This window comes from Ictalurus furcatus, chromosome 25, assembly GCF_023375685.1.
Source record: "Ictalurus furcatus strain D&B chromosome 25, Billie_1.0, whole genome shotgun sequence".
NCBI classification, from domain to species: Eukaryota; Metazoa; Chordata; class Actinopteri; order Siluriformes; family Ictaluridae; genus Ictalurus; species Ictalurus furcatus.
The window spans coordinates 17,835,078-17,858,665 of NC_071279.1; the positions used below are offsets into that span (position 1 = coordinate 17,835,078).

Genomic DNA, 23,588 nt, shown 5'->3' on the forward strand with positions numbered 1-23,588 from the left:
CGTTTACGTCTAACGTCCACCAAAATACGTCGCTTCCTGTTCGCGTTCTCTTTCTCTCCGTCCTGAAGTGTTAAACGTTAAGGAGGAGCTCATTTGTAAGCGTAATAAATCCCAGGTGGAGTTCAAACGCTTCCTCTTCTGAGCCGGGCCTGCTTTCGGAACGCTCGAGCAGTCGTTAGTGTGCGAGAGAGGATTTTTCTCCCCTGCGGTACAGTCCGTGAGCTCGTAAAAGAGTCGCCGCTGCGCTATTAGCTCTAAAAGCTGACGAGCAGCGTGAGGTCTGACCTGCAGTAGGGGGCAAATGGAGACGTCTCCTAGAGAGAGTGGATCACCGCTCGTAAAACTCCAAACCTAGACTAACAGAAGACCATTTCTACACGCACACACACACACACACACACACACACACACACACACACACACACGCGGTCCATATGAAAGGGTATAAATTCCCCGCAGGGCCGTAGTTTGTCCTAAGAATGCGTTTCTCATAGCTCAACTGGACACGGACACGCTCGTATATAACGGCAGCGTCAAAATGAGCTCAGACCGCCGCACTCAAGTATCAAACATTCTTTTATTAAAGTACTGTGTAAATATTTTCCTGGCCAAACAGAACTTAAATAAAATTTAAAAAATGATTAAAAAAAAAATCGACTAAAATTTCACCGATCCGCTTCGTACTCAGGCAAGTACGCCGATAATTCCCGCCGTATCGGCCACAAATCGCCAAGCACGTCCGATTTACGTTTAGCCACGCCCACACAAACACCATAAAAGGCATAAAACTCCGTAGAGAGAGCCGGAAATTATAAAACGACAACTCGTCAGTCTCTCGTTGGAAACCTTCCACTAATGCAGCTCGGCCACCGCGGCGAATCGGTCCATCGTCTAACTTTGCCAAAACCGCGGCTTGTACGTTACAGAGGAAGCGGATCAAGACTTTCCCGTGTCAGAAACCTTCAGATGACGGCTTTACGAAGCGCCGACGCCGGGGACTCCGTCCGTAAACGCCGAATAAAAGTCTCCTTACAGAAAACGTCGCCGTCTGAACGATCACGCACTTTTTAAACCGTCGTCCCTGTTAAACCGAGTCCCCGTGAACGCGCTGTTGCTATAGAAACGATGACGTATAAACCGGAGTTTAACTGCTATTCAGCCTGTCTCTGACAGTTCTGTTGGCACAGAATTGGCATTAAATAACCGAAACAGAACCAAAATATCAGGCTCGTTATTTATATATATATATATATATATATATATATATATATATATATATATATATATAAAAAAAACAAAACAAACGACTGCAAATTGGATTATAAATCACGGAAGGAAAAAACTAAATATATTCAAAACCATTGCGAAATCTCAACGAGGCGAACGCGGATACGGAACACACAGATCGCCGGAGCCTCGGAGGGAGCCTCGAGCAGCGTCACACGTTTTCACTTCACGTGCCGTGACCTGTTTGGAGTCCTGAATTGTTTATTAGTGTTTGCTTTGGTAACTCGTTTACCGCCAGACACAAAGGCTCAGCACGAACCGGCCGTAATTCTTCCGTGTTTGCGCTCGGGACTCAGATTAACGGCGTGTTTGTGTGGGACCGATCTCCAGCCAGAGCGCGAACGGAAAACCGCCGAGTACCGCTCGCTCGTCTGAGATCCATCAGATCGCCGGGAAGAAAGAGAAACGAATCAACCGCTAAGCGCGGACCTAATATAAGCAGACGTGATCGTTTAGGATATTCCCAAATAAGATCCAGAACCAGTATCATGTTGACGGTATACTAAGATAGAAAATACACGTGGGAAAAAAAAGTGGACGCACGTCTAGTATAGCGGAACGAACGTACGTGGGGTTCATGTAGGACGTAAACGATCTGACTATCGCCGTGTCAGAACTCGGCAGCGTTGTCTCTTGGAGAGGAATTATTTATTACATTTAATCTAAAAAAAAAAAAAAAAAGAGAGCGAGAGAGAGAGAGAGAGAGAAAAGAAAAGAAAAAGACGAGCAGTTTTTTCATGTCTCGGAAATTCCACGTGCACGTACGATTTCAAAGGATTTTCACGTGGACTTTTCGTTTGTTCCCCAGCGCTGCTGGAGTCTCAATTCTGATTGGTCAGAAGGTGTTTGCTATAACTGCAGATCACAGGTTTGTTTACGATCAGTGCACTCGCTCTGAGACGTTATCTGTTAACGTAAATCATAGGAATCATCGACGTTGGAGTTTATTTCCCGTAATGATCCGACGGGAAAATCCTATCGGCTTACTGTCGAGGGACCCGGGGTGATGAATTTAAGGGGTGGCCCTACACAAATATGTCATCCCTGCAGGATTGACGAGTTCTACATTAGTGTCGGACGCTCGAGAAGGCCACACACACACACACACACACGTCTCTCTTCATGCGGAGATACAGTCCATCTCTACAGCGGGGGATTATTCCGTTCACGATGGCGACGACGCCCACGTGCGTGAAACAGGTTCATCTCAGGATAGAATGACACGGTGAGAAACCAGCGCATGGTTATATCGAGTTCGCGAGGAAATGAAGGCGTGATCACGAGAAAACGACGGCAACGCTTGGCCGCTTAGGGCTTCCGTAGTGAAGGAAGGATGTTCCGAAGCGTTAAACGTAACTACAGACGGATAGACCCATCACGTCAATCTTTAATCGTTTTTCTTCGTCTTCTGTCGTTGACAAACTGCTGTGCAATAAGAGGAATGAAGACTGATTCATTTCCTAATACCGCACATCCTCCTTACTTAACGTCCCACGTCCTCACGCTTCTAAACACACTTACGCAGACGGACGCGCCTCCTTAACGCTTCCTGCTTTCGTAAGCACTGAAGTTACTATTGTGTTTCTGATTATAAACAGAACATGGGTTCGTGTCGCTTTGTGACATGTGCACATGAATTCTACTCGCACACACACACACACACACACACACACACACGCACGCTTGTCAATACACACTCGTTGGCATGCATACTCCTGTCAGAGTTTGTTTCTTTTAAAAGCTAAGAAGGTTCGAGTGAGATGGAGACATCGTCCAGCTGCACACAGATGTTCATGACTTCTTCTAACAGTTTCACATTTATTCGAAAGATGCCGAAAGAATCGGCGCCTTGAGTGAGACTACTGCCCCCTACTGTAGGGAGTGTGTGTGTGTGTGTGTGTGTGTGTGTGTGTGTGTGTGTACAGAAACAAACCAGGACTAGCTAGTTTACGGTTTACCAGACAGAATTACCGAATAAATTTATTTATTTTTTTAAATATTTGTACGTACAACCAGAATGTCTATTGGTGTTCTTGTCACTTTAGCCTCGTCTTTAAGTTTTTAAGTTTTGTCCCTCGAGGCTTTTGTACGTGTTCAGGTACGTATGAATGTCGGGGGAAAAAAAACGATTTCTGGCCACGTGCCGATGTCCACGGACCACGGGTTCTTGGGCAAGCTGCAAGGCTCACTGTCGGGTCCAACTTCCTTTCGTTTAAGCCGACAGTCGTTAGTTATACTCGCGTTTTCGCAGGTTCCACCTATTAAAACCAGCCATTTTGCTGGAAGTTTCGCCGGTCAGTCCGGCCGACGTGGGGCGTGTCCCGGCGAGAAAGTCACGTCGATGCATCCCCTCTATAATCCGACTGAAAACGACAACAAAAAACATTTAGATGCCACGCCGAGTTTAAATGTCGTTTACCTCGATCGGTTTGAATTCTTCTTTCATTTCTAAAGTCTAAAGGGGCGGGGAGACGGAAAGCCTTTTCGGTGGAGGTTTTGTGAAAGGGGTAAGTGCACACGCGGACACGCGGTGTTGAGATGACGTGGACCGCAGACAATATTGTGATTAAGGTGTTTACATGAGTCGCGTTTAGAATACTCCTTTCATGTTCAGGTTTTACGTGTTATAGAACATAGATGGATTAACGGCTCACGTCATTACGTCACCGCGTCACGCCGTCCGACGTCCCTCCAGAATTTCACGTATGGACGTACAGTTGGTCTTCGTTATGGGACCGTATACAGTTTTGGCTGTTTTTATTTATTTGTCGCGCTGTACGTGCGGATAGACGACCGCTTGAAGCCGTGGGCTGTTTACACTGAAACGCCAGCCCGGAGTTTTCAAACTCAAACAGGGTCTCCGGCGCTTCCGAAAGTCTCCGTTTTCGAGGGTCGAAAACGCCCGAGTAATGTAGACGGCAGGCGTAACCGTAGCAACGGTTATACGTCTTAAAACGTAAACGCACTAGTGTAAACTGGGCCCGATTCAGACTGCAGTCTGCCAGGTGACTTCCGCTGATAAGTCTGACCTCATCTGTGTCGTCCACCAATAAAGGGACAGCTCAGTTCCCCTCACTCCTACCTAAAAGCCATCCTGACACACACACACACACACACGCACACACACGCACACACACACACGCACACGCACACACACACACACGCACACACACCTCTTGGTGAATCTTAAGCATGAAGGTGTGTCTCAGACTGTCCCAGTTTCAGTGATATACAATCAGAAAATCTCCTCTTCCCTTCTCTCTGTCTCTCTGTGTGTCTCTCTCTCCCTCTCTTTTTCTGTCTCTCTCTGTCTCTCTCTCCCTCTCTGTTTCTCTCTGTGTGTGTCTCTCTCTCTCCCTCTCTTTATCTGGCTCTCTCTGTCTCTCTCTCCCTCTCTGTTTCTCTCTGTGTGTCTCTCTCTCTCCCTCTCTTTATCTGGCTCTCTCTGTCTCCCTCTCCCTCTCTGTTTCGCTGTGTGTGTGTGTCTCTCTCTCCCTCTCTTTATCTGGCTCTCTCTGTCTCCCTCTCCCTCTCTGTTTCGCTGTGTGTGTGTGTCTCTCTCTCTCCCTCTCTTTATCTGGCTCTCTCTGTCTCTCTCTCCCTCTCCGTTTCTCTCCCTGTGTGTCTCTCTCTCCCTCTCTTTTTCTGGCTCTCTCTGTCTCCCTCTCCCTCTCTGTTTCTCTCCCTGTGTGTCTCTCTCTCCCTCTCTTTCTCTCTCTGTGTGTGTCTCTCTCTCTCCCTCTCTTTTTCTGGCTCTCTCTGTCTCCCTCTCCCTCTCTGTTTCTCTGTGTGTGTGTCTCTCTCTCCCTCTCTGTGTGTGTGTGTCTCTCTCTCCCTCTCTTTTTCTGGCTCTCTCTGTCTCCCTCTCTGTTTCTCTCTGTGTGTCTCTCTCTCTCCCTCTCTTTATCTGGCTCTCTCTCTGTCTCCCTCTCCCTCTCTGTTTCTCTCTGTGTGTGTGTCTCTCTCTCCCTCTCTTTATCTGGCTCTCTCTCTGTCTCCCTCTCCCTCTCTGTTTCTCTCTGTGTGTGTCTCTCTCTCTCCCTCTCTTTTTCTGGCTCTCTCTGTCTCCCTCTCCCTCTCTGTGTGTGTGTCTCTCTCTCTCATTTTCTCTCTCTCCCTCTTTGTCTGTCCATCTCTCACTCTGTCTGTCCGTCTCTCTCTCTTTCTTTTCCTCTGTACATCTCTCTCTCCCTCTCTCTCTCTCTCTCACTCTGTCTGTCTCTCTCCCTCTCTCTCTCCCTCCCTCTCCCTCTCTCTCTCTCTCTCTCTCCCTCCCTCTCCCTCTCTCTCTCTCTCTCTCTCTCTCCCTCCCTCTCTCTCCCTCTCTCGGGTGCGTCAGCGTCTCTGATTTGGACCTCACAGCTCGCTGAAGAAAGCAGCTCTCTGGACTGCGATGCTTTCTTTCACCCCGCTTAGAAAAACAGTCATTGGGAATTTAAAGTGGATTTCTGAGGGGAATAAGTAAATTACGGAGAAACGGGTCAGGGAATTAAAGCTGGCTGGATTTAGAACAATGAATGAACAATGAACAGAGACATGACCTACTTTCTCAATTAAAACAAAATCTGGATTTTGGATTTTATAACCCATACTTTTCACACACACACACACACACACACACACGCACACACACACGAGAGCAAGCCTTCAGTATGCACCGTCTGGCAGAGAAGACGTGAATTTTACGTGGCGCAGTGAAACAGTAACTCGCTGTTGGAGCAGAGACACAGAGTTCTCGTGTGATTGGATAAAACAGCGCGTGATCACATTATCCAACTTAAACATTTACGAAACCGTGCCAGGCAAAGGCACGATCACTCTCACGTTATTTCAGTTTCTTTTAATGTTTTGAGGTGGTAACATGAACTTCCTCCAGGTTTACGTTTAAGAGAATACAGGAAATGAGGCGAGGGTCGAGGGTCATAGTGTAGCATGTAGACGTCTAGAGGTTTGTTTTTTGTTTTTTTAGAAATGATTCCCATTCCCCTCGAATACCCCTAGCTACATATATGGTGGAGCTCTTTCTAGTCTGTCTGTCCCCAGTTTGGGCAGGTTAACAGAAAACCAGGTCGGACCTCTTATCTGTAGAGTCAATAAATAATACCATCAGGGCAAAGCTGTCCAGTCTGCTCTACATCTTATGTGAAGAAAGCTGGGGGGGGCGGCAGAAAAACCCTCTAGCATCATAGAAAATGTAAGTGGGTCGTTTTAAACGACCTCCTGCCATCCCGCACGACGCTTTAGTGTTTACAGTGCTCCAGGCACTTTAGAAACCATTTCACCCGGTGATATCGGACTGGCGTGAGGACTTCCAGGCAATAAATAAAACATTTATCGACTCTGCTACGATTTTAACATGTGCATGCTCATTATTGCCCATACACATGTGTGTGTGTGTGTGTGTGTGTGTGTATGCGTCTCTCTCTCTCTCTCTCTCACACACACACACAAATAGATACACACCCCTTTTCCAGGAACGCAGGTTCAGTGTAATTTATCAGAGGGTTTCAGTTATGATTTGTTCATTCAAGGATAAAGAATGCTGGCCTTCCGTTCCACACCGTGATACTCACCAGTCCACCACAGACTCATACGAGAGACACTGTTTATGAAAGAGAGAGCGAGTGAGAGAGAGTCAGAGAGAGAGTGTGAGAGAGAGAGAATGAGAGAGAGAGCGTGACAGAAAGAGTGAGAGAGAGTGAGACAGAGTGAGAGAAAGAGTGAGAGAGTGTAAGAGAAAGAGTGAGAGAAAGAGTGAGAGAGAGTGTAAGAGAAAGAGTGAGAGAGAGTGAGACAGAGTGAAAGAGTGAGAGAAAGAGTGAGAGTGTGAGAGAAAGAGTGAGAGAGTGAGAGAAAGTGTGAGAGAGTGAGTGAGAGAGAGCAATTAAGAGAGAGTGAGAGAAAGAGTGAGAGAGTGTGAGAGAAAGAGTGAGAGAGAGAGTGAGAGATAGAGTGAGAGAGCGAGAAAGAGAGTGAGAGAGAGTGAGAGAGAGAGTGTGAGAGAGGGAGAGAGAGAGTGAGAGAGAGGAGTGAGAGAGAGAGAGAGTGAGAGAGAGGAGTGAGAGAGAGGAGTGAGAGAGAGTGGAGTGAGAGAGAGAGTGAGACAGAGTGAGAGAGCGAGTAAGAGAATGAGAGAGAGCGTGTGAGAGTGAGACAGAGAGTGAGAGACATAGTGAGAGCGCGAGTAAGAGAGTGAGAGAAAGAGTGAGAGAGAGGAGTGAGAGAGTGAGAGAGAGGAGTGAGAGAGTGAGAGAGAGAGAGTGAGAGTGAGAGGAGTGATAGGCTGTAGATGGAGTTCTGAGTGTCTGCATATTATGGGATATGTTTCAGATAAAAAAAAGTATTCCTATTTTATTAGCGCAGTAAAGTAAGGAATAAAACACTTGAGTGCACGCCCTCAACCTGTACCACAACCAACACTTCATTCAAGAAAACATGTTGAATATAAAGTCAGATTTATCTCGCACGGCATTTCATAACATCACAACGAACCAACCTTTTCTGTTCAATTTCAAGCTTGAAAAAAAATGGTTCTACTGGAAGACAAATGTCTATCTGCTGATGCTACACTTAAACATATCAACACTTCAATATATCCGCGATAGAATAGAATAAAAGCTTCTAAAACCGGCTGAATAATCTTATATTTCATTTACAAATCATCTTATAATATGAGATATTAGCTACATTTCCCCATATTCAAGATATCTTCTTGAATAAAAGAACATATTTTGCTGAGATATCATTATCATCCACTTCCTGTTCATATCCACCGGTATTTGGAGCACTAAACAGAGACACCTACACACAGAAGCATTGTGTTACACCTCTAATAAACACACATTTATAAGCCTGAGGTAGTACACCCCCCAACACCCCCCACCCCCCCAAATCTCACCTTGGCCATCTCCTCTTTTCCAGGAACGAAAGTGGATCCGCTGGTGTTTGTTTTGCGGAGGATTTGAATGGGAACAGATGCTGCCGGGGATGAAGGCTTAAAGATCGGCAGCTCTGCCAGAGGAAGCGGTTCTGTAAACTGCTCCGCACTGTCCTGCATTACACTGACCCCGTCCACCACTAACCCCACCCCAGCTCACCTCACCTCACCGCACCCCACCTCACCTCACCTCACCTCGCCACCGCAGTCGTTCAGCCAGATGAGCAGCGCCACGGCGCCACGGCGCCCGACCGTACTGTTATACCGGGTTCATAAGGGAAAACGTGTGATGCATGACGTGATGAAATCGTGGAAGTGTGTTCTGTAAGGAATAAAACACTCTTACTCTTTACTCCAGGAGAAAAAAAATGTTGCACCGATTATATAGGAATATAATCCAGGTTAACGTTAGAGATGTTTTAATACGATTTAGACACACTCCTGCCCTTGCGTGCATTCAGTGACTTCATCGTGGTGGTGTAAGTGCCGATAATGGAGAGGCAGAGAGCTAGCAAGTGAAATAAAAGCCATGACATCAGCCGAACTACTCACCACTTCAAATCGATACAGGAAGCAGGGGGGAGCGGCTGGGGCGCACACGGCATCATATCAGCACATTTACAACATGAGAGGTACGGGCATCGTCACCCTGTCTGCACTGTACACCGTTACCACTGTAAACCTCCACATCTACCACTGTAAACCTCCACACTGTACACTGCTACCACGGTAAACCTCCACATCTACCACTGTAAACCTCCACACTGTACACCGTTACCACTATAAACCTCCACATCTACCACTGTAAACCTCCACATCTACCACGGTAAACCTCCACATCTACCACTGTAAACCTCCACACTGTACACTGCTACCACGGTAAACCTCCACATCTACCACTGTAAACCTCCACATCTACCACGGTAAACCTCCACATCTACCACTGTAAACCTCCACATCTACCACTGTAAACCTCCACATCTACCACTGTAAACCTCCACACTGTACACTGCTACCACGGTAAACCTCCACATCTACCACTGTAAACCTCCACATCTACCACGGTAAACCTCCACATCTACCACTGTAAACCTCCACATCTACCACGGTAAACCTCCACATCTACCACTGTAAACCTCCACACTGTACACTGCTACCACGGTAAACCTCCACATCTACCACTGTAAACCTCCACATCTACCACGGTAAACCTCCACATCTACCACTGTAAACCTCCACATCTACCACTGTAAACCTCCACACTGTACACTGCTACCACGGTAAACCTCCACATCTACCACTGTAAACCTCCACATCTACCACGGTAAACCTCCACATCTACCACTGTAAACCTCCACACTGTACACTGCTACCACGGTAAACCTCCACATCTACCACGGTAAACCTCCACATCTACCACTGTAAACCTCCACACTGTACACTGCTACCACGGTAAACCTCCACATCTACCACTGTAAACCTCCACACTGTACACTGCTACCACGGTAAACCTCCACATCTACCACTGTAAACCTCCACATCTACCACTGTAAACCTCCACACTGTACACCGTTACCACTATAAACCTCCACATCTACCACTGTAAACCTCCACACTGTACATCATTACCACTGTAAACCTCAACATCTACCACGGTAAACCTCCACATCTACCACTGTAAACCTCCACACTGTACACCGTTACCACTGTAAACCTCCACATCTAACACTGTAAACCTCCACACTGTACACCGTTACCACTGTAAACCTCCAGACAGCATCATTGTAGTGTGTTTAGTAACAGCATTGTTATATCATAATTTATCCATTTATACACTCTAATATAAGGTTGCCCTTTCTTATCATATTGGATCAGTAATGAATCAGCATTGGCTTATGAATCAGTACTGGGTCAGTAATGAATCAGTACTGAATATTATATTGGTTTAGTAATGAATTATTACTGAATCAGTATTGGCTCTGTCATGAATCAGTACTGAATTAGTATTGGTTCAGTAATAAGTTAGTACTTAATCAGTATCGGTTTAGTGATTAATTATTACTGAATCAGTATTGGCTCTGTCATGAATCAGTACTGAATTAGTATTGGTTCAGTAATAAGTTAGTACTTAATCAGTATCGGTTTAGTGATTAATTATTACTGAATCAGTATTGGTCAGAAAGGAATCAGCACTGAATCAGAATTGGGTTAGTACTGAATCAGTATTAGCACAGTAACAACTCGGTACTGAATCAGCCCCTTAAATGCTCAACATATTATTTAATGACGTGTTTTAATATAGAACCCTTTGACACAAAAAACGTGCCAGGGATTAAAACATGAATGTATTAATGAATGGCACGTCATAGACTGTATCCATTTATAGTTACGTTTAATGTTGTGGAACATCTGCAAAACAAGTTCGTTCCTGTTATCACGTACATTACAGCAGTTGTTCAACAATAAGCACTGATTTAAAGAAGGTATCTGGATTATTTGTTTCTGGATGGCAGTTTGCTGTTCTCTGTGGTCTGTTCTTCACCTTGTTGGCTTTCTTTCTCTCTCACATTCTCTCTATCCGTTTTGTGCTTTATGTAACTCGCGTGCTCATTAGGCTTTCATGGGGTTGAAATATGCTGGGGGGGGGGGGGGGGTTGGTGGTAGTGGGAGAGAGGGGGAAAGTGTACCCCTTTCTGTTTGGACTGCATACAAACAGGTTCATTCTTCTGGAAGAGAAAAGAAAGAGAGAGAGAGAGAGAGAAAGGGAGAGAGAGAGAGAGAGAGGGAGAGAAAGGGAGAGAGAGCGGGATAGAGAGAGAGAGGGGGGGAGAGAGAGAGAGAGGGAGAGAGAGAGATAGAGAGAGGGAGAGAGAGAGGAAGAGAGAATGAGAGAGAGGGTGAGGGAGAGAGAGAGGAAGACAGAGAGAGAGAGGGAGAGAGATAGAGGAAGAGAGGGAGAGAGAGAGGGAGAGAGATAGAGGAAGAGAGGGAGAGAGAGAGGGAGAGAGAGATAGAGAGAGGGAGAGAGAGAGGAAGAGAGGGAGAGAGAGATAGAGAGAGGGAGAGAGAGAGGAAGAGAGGGAGAGAGAGAAGAAGAGAGGAAGAGAGGGAGAGAGAGGAAGAGAGGGAGAGAGGAAGAGAGGGAGAGAGAGAGGGAGAGGAAGAGAGGGAGAGAGAGAGAGGAAGAGAGGGAGAGAGAGAGAGGGAGAGGAAGAGAGGGAGAGAGAGAGGAAGAAAAGGAGAGAGAGAGGAAGAGAGGGAGAGAGAGAGAGGGAGAGGAAGAGAGGGAGAGAGAGAGGAAGAAAAGGAGAGAGAGAGGGGAAGAGAGGGAGAGAGAGAGGGAGAGAGAGAGGAAGAAAAGGAGAGAGAGAGGGGAAGAGAGGGAGAGAGAGAGGAAGAAAAGGAGAGAGAGAGGGGAAGAGAGGGAGAGAGAGAGGGAGAGAGAGAGGAAGAAAAGGAGAGAGAGAGGGGAAGAGAGGGAGAGAGAGAGAGAGGGAGAGGAAGAAAAGGAGAGAGAGAGAGGGAGAGAGAGAGGGAGAGAGAGAGAGAGGGAGAGAGAGAGGGAGAGAGAGAGAGAGGGAGAGAGAGAGGAAGAGAGAGAGAGAGAGAGAGAGAGGAAGAGAGAGAGAGAGAGAGAGAGGGAGAGCTGATGAAGTATCACACAATGCGAGAGATAATGTCTTTCTTTTCCAGGGATCACTAGGAACCGGTTATTATGGGTCAAGCGATTCAAAATGGGATTTATTTATGGCATCATTAGCCATGAAGCCGGAGTTTCTATATCTCCGTTCATCCGCTTTCATTATACACTCGTCTGTTCTGAGCCTCACGTCAGCATGACTCCATTATTTCTTTCCATCACCTCACGACTTCACTCCTTCAGCAGGTCTCTCAGGGACACGTGCCGTCCTCAAGATAACTGAATTACCTAAAGTGCCTCCCAACTGGAGACCAGTTAATCTTCTGAGTCACGGGATGTACATCGACGCATTTCACGTTTCGCACGTGATTCGAGGCAAATACAGTTATAAGGGCTTTGACGTTTTAAATTGCTCTGAATGTAAGCATAAAATCACACGGAACACATATTCAAATGTTCTCTCAATAAAGACATTCAAAAGTAACAGGAGTGTCCGTTAGAGGAAACTAATCAACGACGGGGTGGTGCGATGAAGCAGTTGTGCCCAAAAGTTTGCACACCCCTTGCAGAATCTGCTAAATACTGTTAACAAAATAAGACGGATCATAAAAATCCCATGTTGTTGTTTATTTATTTCTGTCCTGAAGAAGCTATTTCACATAACAGATGTTTACATATAGTCCACAAGACAAGATAACAGCTAAATTGATAAAAATGACCCCGTTCAAAAGTTTACACGCCCTGGATTCTTAATACCGTGTGTCGTTACCTGGATGATCACCGACATGATGTGTTTATGTTTTGTGAGAGTTCTTCATGAGTCCCTGGTTCGTCCTGAGCAGTTAAACCGCCCACTGTTCTTCAGAAAAATCCTCCAGGTCCTGCACATTCTTTACTTTTCCAGCATCTTCTGCATATCTGACTCCATCTTTTCACACCGAGGACGACTGAGGGACTCGTACACGACTATTACAAAAGGTGCAAGAAGGCAACACGATACATTAAGAGCCAGGGGAGGGGGGTGTAAACTTTTGAACAGGACGATCTGTGTAAATTGTTATTATTTTGCTTAAAGACCTTGTTTTTTAAAATTATTTTTTATTTAGTACCGCCCTCCAGACGCTAAATAATATAGTTACATGTCTCCCAGAAGACAAAATACTAACCATTTACCCCGATCCTCCTGTTCAAAAGTTTACACCCCCCTGGCTCTTAATGTCTCAAAAAAGACTTAAAATCATTTTAAAACGATCCACTTTACAACATTTTTGTCCAGATTGTGCAGCGGTAATGAGAACCTCTGAACTACATGGACAAGATGAGCAAATCTCTCATTGAGCCCAGCTTTGACAAGTTAACACCTGAGATGTAGGGAACTGCTGCATCATCACGTGTTAGTGAAAATGCTAAAAATAATACAAACTCGTTATTAACACCACTCTCTACAGCGCTGCAGTAACAGACGATCCTTTCAGTAGATTAAAAAAAAAAAGTACTAACAATATCATCAAACAAAATGCAAACTGTTTTCTCATGACCTTTACCACATTGGGCCGCACTGCAACAGACCTGGGAGTGGAGGCTGGTGCACACCACAACATCGTTTAGTTACTGATCCTCGGATAACGGCCTACAGTTCCATCGTATCCTATCACGGCATAACATCATTCCATCCTATCAGGTTCTTTCCGTGTTCTGATAAACACAGACTTATCAGTACAACCGCTCGTCTGACCCGTTGATAAACCGATCCCATGCGCTTGTCTCTTGGTTTCTTTTATTGTGCTGTGATTTTTATACTTTTTAAATATACCACCGCTCAAATGCGCATGTTCTAATACGTTATTGTTCTACTCCACATAAACAAATGTTTAAAATGTGTGTAACTGTTGATTTGGTGACGTTTCCTATAAGGAGACGTTTCTCTCACATTTATGAGGGAACTGTTGAACTGTTTATAGCTGCTATAACGTACGTGATAACTTGTATTTTTGGATGTTCCACAACATTAAATGTAACTGTAAATGGATAAAATCTAAACCAATACTGATTCATTACTGAGCCAATACTGATTCAGTACTGATTCATTAGAGTCAATACTGAATCAGTACTGATTAATTTCTAAACCAATACTGATTCAGTACTAAATCAATACCGATTAAGTACTGATTCATTACTAAGCCAATACTGATTCGTAAATAATTAATTACTCAACCAATAACAATTCAATAGTGATTCATTAACGAGCCAATACTGATTCAGTACTGATTCATCACTAAGCCAATAATGATTCAGAACTGATTCATTACTAAGTCAATTCTGATTCAGAACTAATTTATTACTAATCCAATTCTGATTCAGTACTGATTCATTACTAAGCCAATACTGATTCAGAACTAATTTACTACTAATCCAATACTGATTGAGTACTGATTCATTACTAAGCCACTACTGATTCAGAACTAATTTATTACTAATCCAATACTGATTCAGTACTGATTCATTACTAAGCCAATACTGATTCAGTACTGATTCATTACTAAGCCAATACTGATTCATTACTAAACCAATACTGATTCAAAACTAATTTATTACTAATCCAATACTGATTCAGTACTGATTCATTACTAAGCCAATACTGATTCATGACTAAACCAATACTGATTCAGAACTAATTTATTACTAATCCAATACTGATTCAGTACTAAGCCAATACTGATTCATAAATAATTCATTACTCAACCAATAACTATTCAATACTGATTCATTAATGAGCCAATACTGATACAGTACTGATTCATCACTAAGCCAATAATGATTCAGAACTGATTCATTACTAAGCCAATTCTGATTCAGAACTAATTTATTACTAATCCAATACTGATTCAGTACTAAGCCAATACTGATTCATAAATAATTCATTACTCAACCAATAACTATTCAATACTGATTCATTAATGAGCCAATACTGATTCAGTACTGATTCATCACTAAGCCAATAATGATTCAGAACTGATTCATTACTAAGCCAATTCTGATTCAGAACTAATTTATTACTAATCCAATACTGATTCAGTACTGATTCATTACTAAGCCAATACTGATTCAGTACTGATTCATTACTAAGCCAATACTGATTCATTACTAAGCCAATACTGATTCAGAACTAATTTACTACTAATCCAATACTGATTCAGTACTGATTCATTACTAAGCCAATACTGATTCAGCACTGATTCATTACTAAGCCAATACTGATTCAGAACTAATTTATTACTAATCCAATACTGATTCAGTACTAAGCCAATACTGATTCAGTACTGATCCATTTTGAGAAGAAAGGGCATGAACCTAATATTAGAGTGTATAAATGTATAAATTATGAAATACTGGATGCTGTCACTGAACATTATCATCATTATTTTAAATGACATGTATTATTAACAGCACAGCCTGAGTGTTTTTCACATTGTTCACTGATTCTGAGTGGAATTTTCCAGTGTTTATGACACATACTGTCAGGTGAGTGAGGCGGAAATGGATGCGAATGCAGAGAGAGTTTATTTTGAAGAATCGGGCAGACAAATCCGAAACGTTAAGCGAGAGTAACATCTGTGTCACATACGTTGTCACTTGCTGAACAAGTGAAGAAGGAAACATAGATGAGCTCATATAAAAACAGGAACACACTTGCCCTCGGCATTACACGCAAAGATATTCGCATCAGTTTAACCCAGCAGATCGAATCCAGGGGGTCATCTAACAAACTTACCAACAATACAACTTCACTGATAGACATAAAAACACCGCATTTGTGGAAACAATAATAAGAATTAATGCCAAACCCAAACTCTCTTCTTTAACAAGAGCTTGTGATTTAGCAAGCTAGCAGTGTCCAGCTAGCTTGCCACTGTTTTTGTGTGACGCTGTATTGTGTAGCTAGCTAGCTTAAACACCGAGTCAGAAATCAAACGTAAAAATTCTGAATTTGTAGAAACAAACTCAGTCTTTAAGCCAGACTATGTTCAACTAGTGCGTGTGTGTGTGTGTGTGTGTGTTTTAACTAGCTAGCTAACAGTAGCCAGCTAGCTTGCCACTGTTTTTGTGTGACGCTGTATTGTGTAGCTAGCTAGCTTAAACACAGAGTCAGAAATCAAACGTAAAAATTCTGAATTTGTAGAAACAAACTCAATCTTTAAGCCAGACTATGTTCAACTAGTGCGTGTGTGTGTGTGTTTTAACTAGCTAGCTAACAGTAGCCAGCTAGCTTGCCACTGTTTTTGTGTGCTGCTGCGTTTCTTGCATGTTTAGAAACAAACTAAACCGTGTTCAACTAGTTTGTGTGTTTTAACTAGCTAGCTAGCTAAGTGTTTGCTGTTGTAACTCTTGCCGCTCTTACAGCTGGCTATAACTGCTGTTACTAATGCTGTACTAATGTGCACATGATATTAGCCATACATTAGCTAGCTAGCATTAGCCAATTTAATGACTGACCTACTGTAGTGAGTGTGCTGAATGCTTTTATACATGATTACAAAATGACAAGACTCTCTAACCATAGTGAATTATTTATGTTTTTGGGCACTTTCGCTTGGTGAACACGCTCCACTTTTAGAGAAATGTCCTTTTAGGGAAGACGGATCTTCCTCTCCGAGTTTTTAAGTATTTCTCCAGCCACCAAAGAACCTAAATATAATCAGTCCTCAAGGAGAGACGTAACGTCTGCCGTCCATCTAGCTCTTATTTAGACAAATCCTCCAGGACTGACAGATGGAAGAGGACCGTCTCAGTGCCTTCATTATAACCACTTATAATCAATTTCACACTGTCACACACCGCTCATGGGCTCAGATTTAGCGAAGTCAGAGCGAGAGCTGCTCTTTAAATAGCACTGAACTGTTCGAAAACTTGTGTATGTTAAAGACAACGACTACATTTTTACTTAAACGTACATGTCTGCCCGGATCAGGTCAACGTTTTGGCCTAATAACCCTTGATAATGCAAAAAGACTATAAAGAAATAAATACATCCCATACGGTATATGGCATTCATCTATATGTGAACATCTAGACGTCTAGATCTTCTACTCACCACCGTAGCTGTTGAATGGTGGATTCTGATTGGCCGGAATGTGGTGTCGAATACTTTCCATTCATTTGAACGGCAGCTCTGACAATAACATCAACTCGTTCACAGGGACTTGTAGGCCGGACGCTCCGCGTTAAACGGATTGAAAAGAGAACGTGCGGAATTGCTGATACGGTGAAGTTTTCTGAAAGAAGACGTTTATTTAACGTCGATGGAAGGAGTCTCCAGTCTCAGCGGTTTTTTTTAACATTCAGAGGTAAAGGTGTAACTTTATGAGTTTTCTGATATCTTCAAGAGAGAGAGAGAGCGCGAGAGAGAGAGAAAAGCTTTAACGTAAACATGAAATGTAACTAAAAACGGATAAAATCTATCGCTTGTCTTTCGTAAGTAATAATAATTTAAAAAAAACAAAAAACTTTAACACACTAGCAGTAATTCCACTTCATCATCACCCCATCCTGTTCTTGATTATTTTCCCATAACAGCACAACACAGTGTGTTTTATTTCTTTTATATATATATATATATATGTATAAAACCAGATGGAACCGGATGGTTGCAATCCGCACCACAGTTCACGGATAGAGGACGACAGAGCCTGCTTCAACTGCGATAACAAAGCGTATCTCTCGATCTTTCGCTCTCTCTTTCACTTTCCCGCCGCCCTGTATTTGATCTCTCTCTCGCTCTCGATTCGGGCCGCTGCACATACGGCGCCCCAGAGCCTCAGGAGCTGTCCCTCTGGCCCATCCTCAATGGACCCTCTGTATTCTCTCTCTCCATCTCTCTCTCTCTCCCCCCTCCCATCCCATCCCATCCCATCCTTTATGACTCTTATCTGATTGCTTACTCTTCCACACCACCCGGCTCTCATTACACCTCTGTACACGATGGCCTCATGCAGTTCCTCGTGCTGTAACCTTACATACGCTTACACGCTGCGTCATAACGCTCGGCTCAGACAAAGGTCCTAATAACCAGCCATTAGCAAGTAGTAAATTATTCAAGCGGGAAAAAAAAAAAAGAAAGAAAGTAAGAGCGAGCGAGAGAGAGATAAAGATTGGGTAGAAAAATAGCAGCTCCAGACCTGGCTGTTTTGGTTTTTTTGTTTTTTTTTAAAACGGATTGGGTAACTCATACGCCGAGTCGGTGTTTTGACTCTCTATCTGATTTTTTTTATTTTTTTTTATTGTGTGTGATTTCAGAGCCACGTTTAGGGAGGAAAAGAGAGAGAGAGAGAAACATCGCTAAAATTCCAAAGTCGCCAGAAAGGAAGTTTATCGACCACATCTCCAGTACAGCGCCTCACATAAACATGCACTCATATCACTCGCTCACACACACACACACACACACACACACACACACAGCAGAAAGGCTGGCCTGTCTAATGGCTGTCAGACCACACCTGTTCAGATCCTATGTAAAATTTCTGAAGCACCTTGTAGCATCTTACCGAACTAATGATTGATATCAGTTATAAAAGGTGGCGTGACGATTACTGTTCCTGTTCCCACCCGGAATTTGATCATTTTCCCAAAACTGCACAAGTCCAGAAGTGTTTATTCCTCTAATACTACATCAACTTCGTGATGACTACAATCTCATTTATTAAAAACACCAAAACATCCTAATTTTTATCCGTTTAACGTTGTGAAACGTCCCAGAAACAAGATGTTTCCTGTTCTCACTTACGTTATAGCAGCTATAAGCAGTCTTTCCCTCACCAGCCTCTTTTTATCTCTCTCTCTCTCTCTCTCTCTGTCGAAATGAATAAAACCAAAAAACACGTCGTTATTATACATTTCTCCATACAAGCTGTGTTACTGTTAAACTAAAAAAAAACAAAAAAACAACAAGGAAATCATGCATTATAGCTTTACTCGTCCAGTGACGGGGAACGCGGGCGAGACCCCGACGCCGCCGACGTCGGACTGCACAAGACGGGAACAGGAACTCAAAATGGAGGAACATACAATCATCTCAGTGTTCATCGCTGAACCCCTTCCACCACAATACCTCTTTCAGCCGACTTACACACTTGCGTTACAAATTTTCATATCTGACATTCCAACGGCAAAACCGCAGCGTTGCCAAAAAAAAAAGAAAGAAAAAGAAAAAAGTGCCCCCTTAAAAAAAGCCCCCCGAAAAGAAAAAAAAAAGACAAAAATCTCAGTGGGCCTCGGGGGTTCAGAGCAACACGTGAAACGGAGAGAACCGGGTTTATTATCACGGCAGGCCCTCAAGTGTTTTCAAACTCTGCTAAATTATTCAAGATTATTGCGGAAGTAGAAAGCGAATGAAGCATTATCTGAGAAAGGCCATTATGAGTGTTAATAAATAAACGCCAGACCGAGCTGAAAAATATTACAAGCACATGCAGAGCCAGACCACCCGGTTGGACAAAAATGATGGCCTTATCTTTTTTTTTTTTTTTTTTAGGCATTTGAATGATCTTTATGTGACGTATGCATCCACGACAGTGATACCGGTACGAAGGATTCGTACAAAGCCTTCGTCATTTACTTATATTCAGAATAATGCTTCAATTCCAACATTCACGACCAGGCGATACGACGTGATATAAGATCGGCGCACGCTGCCGAGCTACCGAACAGACGACCGCGATCTGGACCCGGCTGATTCCAGGACTGATGCTGGACATCAAAGCAAAGCAGACTGCAGACCGTTCCGGGAGGAACTCCAGAATCGCTCTTTAAATACCAGTCCTTCCAGGAATTCGTGATTTTGCAAATGTACGCAAAATCAAGCAAACTCCGCGATATTCCGAGGAGCGTGCAACGTTTCAAAATTACGGCGGATTTTCCGCGGATTTCGATTCACGCGCGTCGAACACGAGGGCGGCTAAGAAGGTCTCGTTTACCAACAGACATCACCGCGAAAGACCAATTTTTTATTTTTTTTTTAAATCCGCACTAAATCTCAAGCGTTTTTGGCCGCAACGATCACGAAATCCGGTACGGACTAGAGACGGGCGAGATCCCGGGAGAAATTCTCCCCACAATAAGAACGAGTCTTCCCGTGATGATAACCACAAAGCCGAGTCGACGGAGTATCTCTGTGAGCGACGGTCTGCGACCCGTTCGCAGCTCACGTGCGGAGCGAAAACGTGACGCCGAGGAGGAGTTTATGGCTAAACGAGGAGCTACTCTACCTCTCCAGTCTGGAACGGGCTTGTTTACAGAAAACCAGCTCTACTTTTAGATCAGTGTTTGTGTTCCTGAGGCTCTCGAGATCACAGCTAGCACTTGTAGCCAAAAACAGTGGTCGCACGGTACTATATTTATATCGTCGCTGATATCGTTATCGCGATAAAACACCAGAAAATATCGCGATACAGATTGAGGTCCATATCGCCCGTCCCTAATACGGACTGCAATACGACGAACTCTTTACTCTTAGACACAATGAAAATGTAAGCGTGTTTTACTTACAGCTGTACAGAAGTGCAGAGTTGCAGTGATGCTTCCCTCTACGTGGAGCCAAACCATGCCAGTAAAATAAATAAACGCCCCCCCCCACCCGAATACCACCACCCCCAACCCCCCCACATCACTAACTACATGTGTAGGTGTTTGTTTTTGGTTTTTTTTTAGCTTTAACACCTTTCTATAAATACGACGCTTCTCAGCACGAGGTTTCCAGTTTTGAGATGTGCGTGTATGATATAAATAAGCTTCCCGAGCCGCTGTACGAGACGCCATTTTCTCTGTTCTGTCACGTCGACTCCGTGCGGGGTTTTATTTTTATGCTTTTATTTATAAACACGCCATGCTGGGTATAGTCCGTTGCTCCCGATGGGATTCCTGATTCTCTGACCGGCACAGCGTAATTTTACCCAGACACTGCATTTCCAGTTCAACAGCATAAAGGCGTGTCGTTCATTATATGTCGGTATGATGTCAGAACATCAGTACGTGGGATTTAGCACAAGATATCAGCGTTACTGTAGTTACTCATACTGTAGTTATTCCGAGTAGCTCCTGTATCCATAGTAATATGCTTTCGGATGAATAATCAGCCGTGTTTACGGGACTGCAGAGATCTACGGCTATTAAAGCACACGGAAGCAGAATGACCACAGACGTTTCCCAGTGCTAGCGATTTTGACCTTTACTTTTTATTCATTTACAGTTACGTTTAATGTCGAGGAACGTCTGCGAAACAACGTTATCTCTAATGCGCTAGTAGCGATAAAGAGACGTTCCCTCGTCAGCCTTCTATTCTTCTCTCGCTCCGACGCCGACTGTCACGTTACCTGGAACGAGCGCTCGGGAAACTTCATCTCAGGCGGGCAGAGGTCGCAGAATACCACCGCGACATCTGACTAGCACTTCCTGGTTCTAGAGTATTTAAGCAGCTCACACCCGTGTGCTCACTGCGAAGTCTTGCCACGTCTCGCACGTGTGCTGCCTTGTCGTGTATTAGACCCTTGCTTTGTTTCCTGGCGTACATTTTGTCCTCGTTTACGCTTGTCGAACCTTCGCCCGGATCACATTTGACATTTTGCCGAGATCTCTACTAAAACCTTCGGCGCACGGGTCCCTCCAACTTCCTGTTTAAACTCGTCTGTCCCGAAGATGTCGGAAAACGGAAAAGCGACAGCTTTACTTCTGACTGTTACGAAGCGCTGACACTGGAGACTCCTTCCGTAAACGCTAGAGAAAACGTCACTATATCAACAATTACACACGTTTTTGGTTTTTTTTGTGTGTGTGTGTGTATGTAGATTGTCTGCTATACAAGATCCTGTGTAAGCTGTTGCTATGGAAACGATAACATGTTAGAACGAGCGCATTAATGTAAACCTGTGACACTACTGTCAGAGGTGCTGACCAATCAGATTTGAGCACTCTGGCAAAAAAAAAAAAATATATATATATATATTTCTGTGTTTGTCTCAGATTCCCTCTGCAAGGCACGTTTTATGTTTTCCTCTTCAAGTACACTCATTTAACAGCATGCACTGCTTCTAAACGAGCTGATAGTTGAGTCAGGTGTATTATGGCGCTGGGAAAACGGCGTAAATGTTCTGGGGAAATGAGAAAACCCAGATGCGGGACTGGTAAACAGTGAGGAAGGAATGTGCAAACAGACACGTACACAGTGAGACCATGTCCGTGGATGAGGTTATCAAACATGGAGGAAATTTCCTGTTATACGTCTAATCCGACACCACAGTGCTGCTGAAACCCTCGGGGAATTTGTAATGGTTTTAATGGGAACTGTAATGGTCCCCGTGTGTCTCTACGGGTAATGCATTGCCGTCTGTTGGTGGAACGTTATGTCTAGTGGATACCATTACGGGTGCGAATAACGGTAGCGGTTTTAATGGCTGGCTGATGGTTTGTCATGGTATTTGAAGTGGAAACCATTAGAATTTCTGTGATGGTTTCTGTTGTGGGGTTTTTTTCTTTTCCAGCAGCGACATTTGTTTAATATTAATTTAAAAAAAGAAGGATGCAGGAGTATAGGATGTGTAGTTGGTGTAAAGTTGGAGATTTATGGCTCGGACTACACACACACACACACACACACACACACACACACACACAGTGATGCTCCAAACTGTCATGAGAAAATTCTTCACGCACTCAAAAGGGTACTAAGGGTACCTTTCCTTGTTGCTGCACCTTTTGTCTTTGACCTCAGAAGGTAAAGCTTTATCCTAAAATCTAAATTAGGGGTCAGTTATGTTCCTTAAATGATTTTTAGAGGTACACATTTCCAGGTACTTGTGATGAGGGTACCGCCCCAGTGACAGGGCATGGTACAGTTCAGTACCTGGGTTTCTTTCCCTGAGTCTATATTGCAGAGTCATTTAGACGCAACCTGCGCATCTCCTCCGCGCACGCACGCGCGCACACACACACACACACACACACACAAACACACACGTCGCACTCGTATTTATTTATCTTTATTTAGGAGGCGCGCTCCTATGTCTCCACGGCGCCTACCTTCGCGTCCTCGGGGTCATCGTCGCCGTCGCGGGTCTCACTCAGGTCCGCGGCGCGCTCCTCCTCGGGGCTCTTGGCGTCCTGCTGCGCGGATGTGCTCGCTCCCATCCCGGAGGGGGGAAAAAAAACAAAACAAAACAAACAAACAAACAAACCCAAAACAAAACCGGCACGAACTCGTCCACTAGCTATAAGTCGTTATCACAGAGCAGGAAATAAACCAGCAGAACAAAACTATAGAGCAGCGCGAGCAGCGGCGCGAGCAGCAGCGCGAGCCTCAGTGAAGGTCGTCTGGCTTCTAGAAGGATGAAGTCGGCTGTGTCCGCAATCACCTTTTCAGGACGCCTCCTCCCTTCCAGACCCGCCTCGCAGCATCAACACACAACAACTGGAGAGAGAGACACACACACACACACACACACACACACACACAGCTCCGGGCTCCGGCTTCGTCCCAAACCGCACACTACCCTACTATACAGTATGCTGAACCGTTAGCCAACTACAGGTCCCGTACTTCTTCATGCACACTATCCAGTACGGTAGTATGCTGTTTTGGGACGGATCCTAAGAGTCACTTCTACTGATTCGATTCTTTCGAGCAAATGATTCGAGTTTTGATTTGATTCGGTTGATTTTCAATAAAAAAAATAA

At 44.1% G+C, this 23,588-nt stretch overlaps 1 protein-coding gene across 1 annotated transcript in view; it reads right to left on the reverse strand.

Moving 5' to 3' along the window:
• akap12b (A kinase (PRKA) anchor protein 12b) overlaps positions 1–23,588 on the reverse strand; it is a 60,187-nt gene extending 36,599 nt beyond the window's left edge. The window contains exon 1 of the mRNA XM_053614926.1: positions 22,935–23,588. Coding sequence (XP_053470901.1) covers positions 22,935–23,042 — 108 coding nt within the window. The 5' untranslated portion in view covers positions 23,043–23,588. The remainder of the gene's footprint in view (positions 1–22,934) is intronic.